The sequence below is a fragment of the Natator depressus genome, chromosome 3 (genome assembly GCF_965152275.1).
Source record: "Natator depressus isolate rNatDep1 chromosome 3, rNatDep2.hap1, whole genome shotgun sequence".
NCBI lineage: Eukaryota > Metazoa > Chordata > Testudines > Cheloniidae > Natator > Natator depressus.
Window position 1 is genome coordinate 16,040,508 of NC_134236.1, and position 13,485 is coordinate 16,053,992.

At 41.7% G+C, this 13,485-nt stretch overlaps 1 protein-coding gene across 2 annotated transcripts in view; it reads left to right on the top strand.

Annotated features, from left to right (window-relative positions):
• Positions 1–13,485, top strand: part of MMUT (methylmalonyl-CoA mutase) — a 35,027-nt gene that overhangs the window by 366 nt on the left and 21,176 nt on the right. Inside the window, exons 2-7 of one of the 2 annotated variants that reach the window (XM_074947460.1) lie at positions 419–812; positions 1,544–1,911; positions 3,373–3,530; positions 6,537–6,708; positions 9,385–9,633; positions 11,504–11,615. In XM_074947460.1, coding sequence (XP_074803561.1) covers positions 419–812; positions 1,544–1,911; positions 3,373–3,530; positions 6,537–6,708; positions 9,385–9,633; positions 11,504–11,615 — 1,453 coding nt within the window. The remainder of the gene's footprint in view (positions 1–418; positions 813–1,543; positions 1,912–3,372; positions 3,531–6,536; positions 6,709–9,384; positions 9,634–11,503; positions 11,616–13,485) is intronic. The other variant, XM_074947462.1, reaches the window with a different exon arrangement.

Consider the following 13,485-nt stretch of genomic DNA (forward strand, 5'->3'; position numbering starts at 1 on the left):
CACCCCAGCCCTGTCTGCCACGGCCCCGCCCGGCCGGCTGCTGTTCGCTTTGGGATCCGCTGTCAGGCCTGTCACCCCCCCGCGCCTTTTCCGCACTGCTGCTGCGGGACCTGCAGCTGCGCGCCGGATTTCCCTTCCGAAGGGCCGGGCTCTGCGCTTGTCTTTACTGAATTCCCTCCTGCTGGTTTCGGGGCTGGGGGGCGTTCGTTTTACTCCCTTCATAGTTGTTCTGAGGTCGAGTGTTCCTTTGCCAGTGGTTAAAGCCGGGGAGGGGTTTCCATCCTTTGTTTCTGGCCGTGGCTCGCTGTTGGAATTTAGGCAAGCCACTTAACTGCTGTGTGACTCAGCTTCCCCCCACCTGAGCTCTTCCCATGAAAGACAATACGGCAATGCACAGTATTTATTTATATACTTTCAGTTTCCTCAGCTCTTCTCACATTGGTGGCCCACGCAGCAAGACATGTTGAGGGCCAAGGATGGGCTTCTGCGCCTCTGGCCACACCACTCCAAGATCATGTGGCGCTCCCTGCACCGGCAACCTCTGCATCCAGAGTGGGCTGCTATGGCTAAAAAGCAGCTGAAGGGCAAAAATCCAGAGGAACTGATATGGCACACCCCAGAAGGAATTGCCATCAAGCCTTTATACTCCAGAAGGGACACAGAAGACGTTCCTGAGGAGCTGCCAGGAGTGAAGCCGTTCACTCGGGGACCCTATCCCACTATGTATACTTACAGGCCATGGACTATCCGCCAATATGCTGGTTTCAGCACAGTGGAGGAGAGCAACAAGTTCTACAAGGACAACATCAAGGGTAAAGCTAATATTAACCTTTCTATCTCTGCCTGCATAAAGGCAGCAGCCGGGCTGCGTTCCAGGTTCAACCTAGCAAGGATAGTGCAGAGATCCTGGAACAATTTAGTCTTGTGTCATAGCCCTATAGGGGACAAATTTGCTGTGGAAAACCTGCTAATTTTTTTTGTCAGTTTTAGTTAAACTTTTAATATTAGTTCATCCTGGCACTCTAGATTTAACTATTATACTGTGCATTTTAAATATATTTACATTAGGGATGTAAATACCTTTTTAAAAGTTAACTGTTTAAACAATTAGAAACTTTGTGGCCCGCGGGCCGCAGTTTGCCCCCCTCTGATCTAGTCTGACCTCCTACATAACACACATGACAAGATGCCCCACTACAGAGCTTGTTTCTGCTGCCCAGTGGCAGCTCCACTACGTTTTGGGCCTTTTATTCCCTACTTGGTGCCAGCAATTGGCCCTAAAAGCTATTTTTTCATTCTCTGACCACAGATTCAGAGCTGCATTGATGCACATTGAAAACGGGATTATCTTTACCACAGTAAGAGTTAGAAACTTTTTTTGAATGAAAGTTTAAATTCCACAGAAACTAATAGACCTCCAGAGAAGTTTGAAGATAGCCTGTGACACCACAAATTGGATCAGTTGAGACCTTGACTACATAAAATAAAGTTAATTACAATTCCTAAAGCAAACCTGTTTTACTGTTTGTTTTCATGAACCTAGCTGGACAGCAAGGATTGTCAGTTGCCTTTGATCTGGCAACCCACCGTGGCTATGATTCAGACAATCCACGAGTCCGTGGTGATGTTGGAATGGCTGGAGTTGCCATTGATACGGTAGAAGACACCAAGATTCTTTTTGATGGAATTCCTTTAGAGAAAATGTCAGTTTCCATGACAATGAATGGTGCAGTAATTCCTGTCTTGGCCACGTTCATCGTAACTGGGGAAGAACAAGGGGTGCCTCAAGCCAAGCTTACTGGGACAATCCAGAATGATATACTCAAGGAGTTCATGGTTCGAAATACATACATTTTCCCTCCAGAACCATCGATGAGGATCATTGCTGACATCTTCCAGTACACATCAAAGGTATTCTTTATTTTAATTCGCTTCTGTTATATTATTTATGCAGTGCCCAAATGTGCACAAGACACTTTACAGAACAAAGAGAAAGATACCATGGTAGCTAGTAACAAACAATGCAGGATGGGAAGTACAAGGATTACAATAATAAGATCATATGGCAATGGGGTATGTACATCTTGATCATTTTGGGAAAATTAGATATTAATCACTATCTGTAGACAGCAAGGAAGAAATGAGATTTAGGAAGGATGTGCATGGTGCACTGGAGAAAGCTTGACAAATGGGGATTGGCAGGTTGTTTTGTGCGTAGAGGTCAGCATGGAACAAGACAAAGGTAGGAGACAAGGGAAGGCTGGGCCAGAGTGCTGCAGAGTCTTGAATACAAGCAGAAGTTTGATATTTTTTGAAATGCAGGATAAGAGGGAGCCAGTGGAGGGATTAAAAAAGAGTGGTTTTAATGTTGGCTGCGGAAGACTATTTTGGCTGTACCATTTTAGATAGGTTTGAGGGGGACAGTGTGACCATCAAGGAGACCAGAGGATGAGGTTTTAGTAATCGTGGTGGGAGATAATTAAAGCTCAAACAACTAATTAGCTGTTGGGGCAGAAAAGTAGAAACAAACTGGCTATATTAAGGAGCAAAAGCAGCAGAATATCAAGGTGATGAGTAGAGTATAAATGTCTAAGTAGAAGACTTTGGCCAGAAACAAGTTTACTTTTGATTTGTAATTTACAATGAATAGGGTTGTCTTTAAGCATTATGGGCTAGATTTATAAAAGAACTTAGGCACCAACTTGCCACTTCAGCCACCTAATTCCCAGAATCAGTCCCCACTGGGATTCACAAAGGCCCTGCTCAGCTATCCCTGAGCCCTGTAGGCCCTTAAACTTGTGCAGCACCTTAGTTTTGCAGTAAATGTTCCCTAGGTGCCTGTTTCTGCTTTTGCCAATGCTGTTCCATGCCAGTCAGCTGAATTTGTAATCCCCACAGCGATGAAGTAGCAGATCAAAGGTATTCCTCAACCTATTTTGCCTTTAGGCCTGATCCAGTAAGCATGCTCAGAACTCACCAGGTCAGGGCCCTACAGACAAACTTACATAAAATGGCGATGGGTGAGGAGGAGTAGGACCTCCCTCATAATTTTTAGCTCAGTCATTAGGATACTCACTTGGGATGTGGCAGACTTCTGGTTCAAGTCCCCAGTCCACCTGAGTGGGAAAAGGAATTTGAACAGGATCTGCCACCTTTCTGGTGAGTGCCTAGCCAAATGTTGAAGCTGTTCCACTGTGGATCAATAACGAAAGAATGGTTGCACCAAAGAGAGAGCAAGGATGGGAATGACTCTGTAGCCTGGTGGTTAGAGCACTCGCCATCATCGTGCCTAAGTTTCTTTGCGAATCTAGCCCTAATAGGACAATTATCTGATTCTGCCCTCCCTGCAATATTGCTTTTTTGTTGACACAGAACATGCCAAAATTTAATTCCATTTCAATCAGTGGGTACCATATGCAGGAGGCAGGAGCTGATGCAATATTGGAATTAGCTTATACTATAGCTGATGGATTGGAGTACTGCAGAACTGGACTCCAAGCTGGTCTTACCATTGATGAATTTGCACCAAGGTAGGTAAAACAAATTCACAAGTACTTAGCTGATTTTTGGAAAATGAATAGAAACTCTAGGTTTTAATTTCACATTTGGACTCTGACATTCCAAACTGTGCTAGTAGCAAAGATAATTTCCATGTCACAGGCTGACTTTTTAACTAGCATAAGATTGCAGTGGCAAGGAGTGAGATCTGGTACGCCAGACACTGAGGTTTAATCAACAGGTATTGCAGCCCTCTGGTGTCTTTTCATATTGTAGTTTTATTTATGCCTCTTTATATTCAACCAACAAAACACTGTTTGAAATGTTCTTAAAAATTCTATTAATATCACAAGAGAATTCACATAACTGAGGGCATGCCTAGGAATCAATTTTCTTTAGTAGTAATAATTTGAATTGGCTCCAAGGATTTTGTTCAACTCTAGATCTGTCAGACTGACACCAGAATCACAAGTCCTGATCATAACTGCAGATTATGAAAAGTTACAAATAGAGATGGCGTTGTGTAGACGAACCAGTCTATGTCCTGACAAGTATCCAATATTAAATTAATGTAACACTTGAGGTTAATCAGAAGGCCCAGAAGAAGCATATTCAATGTGTGTTTGTGACTTCCATTAATTCTAATTGGAGTTAGACTCTCACTGAATTGGGAAATAGATTCTTAAAGCTTTGGATAGTAGACTCTGCATGCTGAATGAACTCAAAGATCAGGACTTACAGTGAGCTGTAATGTTGTCTCTTTTGTGTGAAGTAAGTTCTCCAGTCCCCACATTTGTATATTTAGATTGTGTTTCAGTTGCCGTATTAGTGTCTCTTGAAAATTAAGACCTTCATCCACTGACAGACACAGCAACTGTGTAAACTTCCCTTCATTGCCCTGTCAGAATGCCCGAAACCTGATTCGAAGAGAGCACTTTGTGCCAGCTGCATCCTTGACACTTCTGAAACTTTCGTGACAATGCATTGTATTTCTTTTCTCTCAAAATCATAGAATATCAGGGTTGGAAGGGACCTCAGGAGGTCATCTAGTCCAACCCCCTGCTCAAAGCAGGACCAATCCCCAATTAAATCATCCCAGCCAATCCTTACAAGCATTAAGTCTCTGTGCCACCCTGTGAAGTAGGTAATTACTATTTATTTTGACAGGCTTCAGAGTAGCAGCCGTGTTAGTCTGTATTCTCAAAAAGAAAAGGAGTACTTGTGGCACCTTAGAGACTAACCAGTTTATTTGAGCATAAGCTTTCGTGAGCTACAGCTCACTTCATCAGATGCACATGGGGAAACTGAGGCAGAGAGCAGTTTTGATTTTCTCAAGGTCTCATTATGAGAAAGTGATAGAGAAATTAATTGAATCCCGGAGAGTGAATTCCTAGTCACCTGCCTAGCCACCAGACTGTAGGGGTAATTTATGGCATGGAGATTTGTCTGGTAGGCACCTGGACTGAGTCCACTATTTCATTTTACAAAAGCTATCCATTGGAAACAACTTCTGGTCTCTATAGATGGAGGTGGATTAGAATCTTCAACATATTTTATAATTAAAAAGCTTTTTATCCCATTGCCAATCCATGAGTCAGCCAGGCCCCATTTCATCCAGTTTACTTTGAGGTAACTCTGTCTGTGTACCATGGAGCCAGCTGGAAGAATTATTGAGAGGATATTGATAGGTATCCTAGAAACTTGGTGGAACAATGATCATCAATGGGACACAGTAATGCCAGGGTACAAAATATGTAGGAATGACATAGTAGGTTGTGCTGTTGGGGGAGTGGCACTATGTGCAAGAGAGCAGAGTCAAATATAGAAAAAATCTTAAATGAAACAAACTATACCTTAGAATCTCTGTGGGAAGAAATTCCATGCTTGAGTAATAATATAGCAATACGACTATATTACCGACCAATTGACCAGGATGGTGATAGTGACTGTGAAATACTCAAGGAGATTAGACAGGCTACAAAACCAGAAAACTCAGTAATAGTGCGGAATTTCAACTATCACCATATTAACTGGGAACTTGTCCCCTCCGGACAGGATGCAGAGAGAAAATTTCTGGAAACAATAAATGAGTGCTTCTTGGAACAGCTAGTCTGGAACCTACAAGGGGAGAGGCAGTTCTTGATTTAGTCATAAGAAGTGCACATGATCTGGTCCAAGAGGTGAATATAGCTGAATTGCTTGGTAATAACAACCGTAATGTAATTAAATTTAACAACCTTGTGGGGAGGGAAATACCAAAGAAACCACCACAATAACTTCAAAAAGGGGAACTACACACAAATCAGAGAGCTCATTAAGTGGAATTAAAAGGAACATTCCAATGAGTGAAATGCCTGCAAACTGCATGTAAATTGTTTAAAAACACCATAATAGAGGCTCAAATTAAATGTATACCCCCAAACAAAAAAAGACACTCCCCCGCCCCGCCCCCCCAAGCCACCATGGCTAAATAGAGTAAAAGAGGTGGTTAGAGACACAGACATCCTTTAAAAATTGGAAGTCAAATCCTATTGAGGAAATTAGAAAGGAGCATAAACTCTGCCAAGTCAAATGTAAAAGTATAATTAGGCAGACCAAAAAAGAATTCAAGAGCAACTGGCAAAAGACTCAAAAACTAATAACAAAACAATTAAGTACACCAGAAGCAGCAAGCTTGCCAAATAATCAGTGAGATTACTGGACAATTGGGGTGCTAAAAGAGAGCTTAAGGAAGACAAAGCCATTATGAAAGAGCTAACTGAATATTTTTCATTGCTCTTCACTGCAGAGGATGCAAGGGTGAGTCCCACACCTAATCCATTCTTTTTAGGTGATAAATCTGAGCAACTGTCCCAAATGGAGGTGTCAATACAGGAGATTTTGGAACAAATTGATAAATTAAACAGTAATAAGTCTCTAGGGCCAGATGGTGATCCTAGAGACTGCTGTTCTTCCTCGATTAAAAATGGAGAATTCTGGGAACTATATTGCTCATTATCCTATACAATTAAAGTCCTGGACATGTGCTCTTATTGCAGACTGTCTTTCTTCTGGGGAATTGGTATGAACTTCTACATGGAAATAGCTAAGCTAAGAGCTGGGCGACGGCTTTGGGCTCAATTAATAGAGAAAATGTTTCAGCCCAAGGACCCCAAATCTCTTCTTCTAAGAGCTCATTGTCAGACCTCAGGATGGTCCCTTACCGAGCAGGTTGGATTTTGAATTTTAAATGCTTTTCTACAAATGTGATCTTCTTAGGAGTAAATCTGTTCTACTGATTCATACATACTAATACAGTAAAAGCTTTTTTTATTTAGCATGTTGGGGAAATAGAGGGTGCCAGTAAGTGAAAAATGTCAGTTAACTAAGAGGGAGGGAGTTTGGGTGCGGGAGGAGGTGTGGGGTGCCGGATCTGGGGGGAGCTCACCTCGGGTGGCTCCCCAGAAATGGCAACCTGTCCCTGCTGTTCCTAGTTGGAGGCGCGGCAGGCAGCTGTGCACACTGCCTCCACCCAGAGGCGCCGCCCCCACAGCTTCCATTGGCTGCAGTTCTCGGGCAATGGGAGCTGCAGAGCCGGTGCTCAGGGCTGCCTACCCATGCCTCTGCCTAGGAACAGCAGGGACAGGCCGCCACTTGGTGGAGCCGGCCGAGGTGAGCACCGCCTGGGTCTGGCATCCTGCACCCTCTCCTGCGCCCAACCCCTTCCCCTGAACCTCCTCCCACACCCAAGCTCCCTCCCAAAGTCCATGCCCCTCCCCATGCCCGCACTCCAAACCCCTCGTGGCCATCCCTCCGCCTAGGAGAAGCAGGGACATGCTGCTTCTGGGGAGCCACTCGGAGCCAGGTAGGGGGCCTGCCGGCCCCGCACCAACTGGACTATAAACTGAACTTTCTATGAAGATTAGAAATGCCGGTTTATAGAGCTTTCTGGTTGGTACAGGTCTGGATAACACAGCTTTTACTGTATGCCTGCCCGTCTGATGCTTTATTGAGACAAGCAGTGTAGCAGATCTAATAGCTTTGGGGCTCTGTGATGTCCTCATTTACATGCTGCCCAGGATGACTTTGTGACTAAGTTAAGAGATCAGACTAAAGCATTTCTCATTTAAAAATCTGTATTTCTTTCATCTGGAAATGTTTTGTATCTGATGACATGTCCATATCCAAATCAGAAATTTAAGGGGCAGCATCAACAAAATATGCTGACTCAGCTAATATGATGCAGCCCCGCAAAAAAAGAGACACCACAAATGAATTCAGAACTTAAATCAACTCCAGTCACAGGTTAAACTAGTGACAACTGCATACTATGGTGACTGATGTACCCTACTGGTTAGATAGAATAGAAACTATTGTTTGAACATTGGCCAAGTGTTACTAGAGTGCAGATTTACAAACCCTTCCCACAGCCTGTTCTGCGCAGTAATGTCCATGTTTGTGAATGGGCAGAATGTAAGGGCTTTGTCTAAACAAGACGTGATCCAGCATATATTAGATATACCTGTTCCCAGTTGATTTGACCTAAACCAAAATAAGTCATTCATACACAACCTTTTTGCACTGGTTTAACTATATCATTTTTTTTAAAACTACTTAAACTTTCTTGTGTAAATGAGCCTGAAGAGAAGTTCAGCTGCCCTGAATATGGCCATGTATGTTTCACATTTGTTATGTACGAGAAATGTACAGACTTCCTCCTGGGGCAGATATTGTGTGAAAAGAAGTGCCCTAATGAGCAAATAAATTAATCCTAATTTCATGCCTAAAGTGTACTTTTTTTTTTTTTCTGGGCTTTCCTGTTTGCTTTCCATATTGGCATCCTCCCTTAATTGTTTCTTTAGTCTTTCCAGTCCCATGTGCTAAAGAGAGGAAAATCCTTCTGTACAAAATCAGAATTCATTTTTTGTAGTTTTGTCTAAATCTAATCATTCTACCGTCCCCTCAGATCACCTCAGTATGTGTATTATCTGTGGAGAAGTAGAGCTGTGCCTGGTTTTTAAATGAGTTATGTATGTGGAGCTTGATAAACTGAACTGAGAAATGTTTTTATTAATTCTGTAGTATTTGTATAATTTTTATTTGCACAAGTTAATGAGTTCCTTGCATTCATCATACTAATATGAGCATTCTGTGGCAGCTAATTCAACACAATCTTTTCAAAATCCTGTTGCTGTCACTTTTCCAAATGAAAAAGTAACAGCCTTTTTTGTGATATGCATAAATGTATTCTCCGTCTAAATTATTACTCTAAACAAAATGAAAAAGTGATATTTAGATTAAAAACTTTCAACAGGTTCTAAAGCAGTCAAAAAAAACCAGTAAGGGATAGTGTGTAGAGCAAAGAACTTGGAGGGAGGGTTGGAATTGCTTAGATTCTTTTTCCAGCTCTTGGTGTATGACCTTGCACAAATCATTTATTTTTCTGTAAAATAAGTATAATAAAAGAGCGGCTTTATTAACTGACTTAAAGCAGTGGCTTTTTTAGGCCCTCTGATAAAAAGGTGCTGAATAAGTACAAACAGTGAATCCACCTAGAAATGTGAAATCAGAAACTGTCTGATCATTTGTATGACAAACCTATGAGATGCCACGAGGGATTAGAAGGATATTGTTTTATTTACTTGGCCAATACCTTTATAATTTGGATGTTTGTTTGTGGATCTTCATCTTTCAATAGAAGGTTCCTTGTATGTATCAACTTGGTGGCATTCATATGACTGCTCTTTTCTTTTTCTAATTTGGCTGGTTTTTGTATAATATAAATTTTTATGATCCAGTTATACCAAAAACCTAACACTTTTTTCAATCCATTTGTTTGAGGATAAAATAACAATCTCAGTTACATGGCAGCCACTTCATGCTTCAGAGATTTCCTTTTGCTTTTAGGATCCCTACAACAATGTTATCCGTACTGCAGTTGAAGCAATGGCAGCCGTGTTTGGAGGTACTCAGTCTTTGCATACAAATTCATTTGATGAAGCCTTGGGTTTGCCTACAGTGAAAAGTGCTCGCATTGCTCGGAATACCCAGATTATTATACAGGAGGAGTCTGGCATTCCTAAAGTGGCAGATCCGTGGGGGGGTTCCTACTTGATGGAATCCCTTACCAATGATGTCTGTGAGGCCGCTTTAAAGGTCAGTTGTGCTGCGGGGTTTTTTAATTACAGGGCACTGACTGTTTTAAGAAATGCCTTTTTAAGCAGCTATTTGGTGTGAGAGTAGATTCTTAAAAGGGAACAGTGTATTGCATTTATTTTTAAGTTCCCTACCATTAAAGTCCAAATCCAGCAAAGCATGTTACGCATGAGTATAGCTTTAAACATGCATAGTCCCACTGAAGTGAGTAGGACTACTCACTGCCTAAAGTTACGGATGTATTAAAGTGGTTTTATAGAATCATAAGACTGGAAGGGACCTTGAGAGGTCATCTGGTCTAGTCCCCCGCACTCATGGCAGGGCAAAGTATTATCTAGACCATTCCTGACGGGTGTTTGTCTAACCTGCTCTTAAAAATCCCCAATCGTGGCGATTCCATAACCTCCCTAGGCAATTTATTCCAGTGCTTAACCACCCTGACAGGAAGTTTTTCCTTGTGTCCAACCTAAACCTCCCTTGCTGCAGTTTAAGCTCATTGCTTCTTGTCCTATCCTCAGAGGTTAAGAAGAACAATTCTTCTCCCTCCTCCTTGTAACAACCTTTTATGTACTTGAAAACCACTATCACATCCCCTCTCAGTCTTCTCTTTTCCAGACTAAACAAACCCAATTTTTCCAGTCTTCCCTCATAAGTCCTGTTTTCTAGACCTTTAATTATTTTTGTTGCTCTTATCTGGACTTTCTCTAATTTGTCCACATCTTTCCTGAAATGTGGCTCCCAGAACTGGACACAATGCTCCAGTTGGGGCCTAATCAGCACAGGGTAGAGCAGAAGCATTACTTCTCGTTTCTTGCTTATAACACTCCTGCTAATACAGGAGTTTGCTAGGTTAAGGCCTAGGAGAATACAGTACATATTTGGAATTAAACACATTCTAAAGGGAAATATTTCCACACTGGACAAATGAGCCAGACCTATTAAGTCTGGAGACTTCTGATTTTTGGTGCCCTCTAATAGGATCCTGATTGGGTACTTGCATCTCCCAGGGAAACTCAGTGGGAAATGAAAGTGAGTTGTTCCACCCATGTGCGCACCTAAGCGTCTACAATCTCAACTAAGGTGCTGCAGTCTATAGATTGCAGCAATCTACCTGAGACTATAAGGATTAGAACTGTTTTTGGTACAGCATCTCTTCCCCTCCTCACACACTTCCTGCCAGAAGACCTCAGGGGGTGTATTGTGGAAGAGCATCTTAAACACCCTGTGTGTAACAGGTTGGGGGTTTACGGAGTGGGAGCTAAGGTTGTGGGGAGAGGAGCAGCAGGGCACAGCCTGCAGCAATAGCAGAGCAAGACTTGAAGATAACGTGATACAAATAACCGTCGTTCTAGCGTGGACATGAGTAACTTTACTTGCATAAGTAGTTCTACTGATGTCAATGGGACTACTCACATGAGTAAAGTTATAAGTATAACCATTTGCAAGTTTGAGGCTTTAGACCTTAATTCTGCAACTGTGTCCACATGAGGGGATCATGGGACTCCGTACAGAGCCCCATTAAAGTCAGTGTGGCTCTGCATGGGTACAGAAGTCTGCCCAAGAGGAGTTAGTTGCAGGATGTGGGACTCAAATTGGATACCATTCAAGAGCAGAGGTGAAGGAGCAGGAAATCTGTTTGTTTGCTTTGTAAAATAACATGCATTAATACACTGTTTTTTCTTTCTGTGTGTAAAGTAAGAAAGCTAAATTATACAAATATAGGTAGATAGAAAATAAATTAATAATTTAAAGCATGAGACTTTTAGGTAACTGTACTAATAAGGATTTAGATAATACTGACTGTAAAAAGTGGGTTTCATGAATCTTGCTACTAACCATTCTCTTAATTTATTCTTGTTACCTTTCTTAGCTTATTAATGAGACTGAAGAAATGGGTGGAATGGCCAAAGCTGTAGCTGAGGGAATTCCCAAACTCCGGATTGAAGAATGTGCTGCCCGACGACAAGCCAGGATCGATTCTGGTAAGGGCAGAGAGTGGGGGGGGGGAGAGAGAACTTAACTCCGGAGGTACTGTTTTAAAATGTTATGTTTTTTTTTTTTTGTTTGGAGATCTGAGCTTTAAACAGTGTTTTAATTCATTTTCACTTCTTAGACTAGGGATAATGGTATTAATTTAATAAAATGAGAAATTTTAGGTTGAATATCGGTGAAAACTTCCTGAGAAGGGTCTATTAGTCTGTGAAATAGTCTCCCACAGGAAGTGGTGAAAGCCAGATTGCTTGACACATTTAAAACTAGGTTAGACAAAGCTTTAGACCACATGGTGAAGGAATATCCTACAATGAGTAGCAATGAACTTGCCTGAATTCTGTAATAGTGTATCTTCAAATCATGGCTATTGAAGTAAAAATATAACCTCCAGCAGATGTCATTAATGAATGTGGCTGGCAAAATTTCTATCTGAGCTCTAAGCAACTTTTGTTCTCTTACAACAATGGCCAAACTCCCATTGACTTGGATTGGAGGAAGATCCGGCCCTTTGGTATATGTCTACTTTCCATTTTCTTAATCTCATTTCAAATATTAAAAAAATAGAAAAGGTACAGAAACCACCAAATAAAGGAGCTTTATTATATGATCTCTTTTATTTGGAAAATACATTTAAAGGAGATCTTTAATTCAGAGTAGTAAGGAACAACAAACGGAGGTTCTGTCTTTTTTTTTTTTTTTTTCCTCCCAAGATGAATTTATTTTTAAATGGTGGTTATAGTCTTTTAGTTAATGCGAGGCAGTTAATGTTAATCGACTTTGGAAACACAACCTGTTATAAAACCCCAGTCAGCTAAAAATAGAATGTTAAATTGTTTGGTCATACATTGTAGTTTTTTGAGGAAACTGAGATTTAAAGCATCTTCACATTATTTGTCAAAGACTAGGACTTTGATTTAGAGATGAAAGTTTCCACACCCATCATACTTAGCAATCCAGTCCCCCCCTCCCCATCCTTTTTCCAATTTTTAAAAAATCATGTGTGTGTCTATACTAAAATTGGTCAAAGTCTTCATAAGTGCACAACTTTTGCAGGCAAAACAGAGGAATCTTATGGACCCCCAGAAAGCGTTCACATGCACTGTAGGCCACAGTCTGAGAACTTCTGCTCAGTAGTAATTTAAGATGTATATAGAACAGGGGTGGCCAACTTTTACCATTAAAGTGCAGCTCACAGAGCCTCTCTCCTCCGCCCCCCCTTCCATATTCCACCTACCAGACTGGGGTGGTGGGGGGACCTTGGGACCTCTGCCTTACAATGGGGTGGTGGGGTATGGTGGCTTCTGTCCAGCGGGGAGTGGGGGCTCTCAGGGTGCGCCTTGGCTCTCAAACTTCTCAAGACTGTCCTGTGCAGCTCGGAAGATCAGTAAGTTTGGCCATCCCTGATATAGAGGTTGGCAACATCGTGCGAAGGATGTAGTGAACTTGTGACCTTGCATTGCCGCACATTTTTTGCAAATACCAATTTGAATTAATAGAATCATAGAAATGTAGTGCTGGAAGGGACCTCAAGAGGTCATCTAGTGCATCTCCCCACACTGAAGCAGGTTTAAGTAGACCAAGACTATCTCTGACAGACAAAGGTTTGTCTAACCTGTTCTTAAACACCTCCAATATCTCCACAAACCCAGGGAAGCTGTTCAGTGCTTAACTGTCCTTTATGGTTAGAAAGTTTTTCCTAATAGCTAAATCCTAAATCTCTTTTGCTGCAAACTAAGATTACTTCTTGTCCTACCCTCGGTGGACTTGGAGAAAAATTGATTACCATCCGCTTTACAACAACCTTTACCTATTAAAAAGAACGGGAGTACTTGTGGCACCTTAGAGACTTAACATTTATTA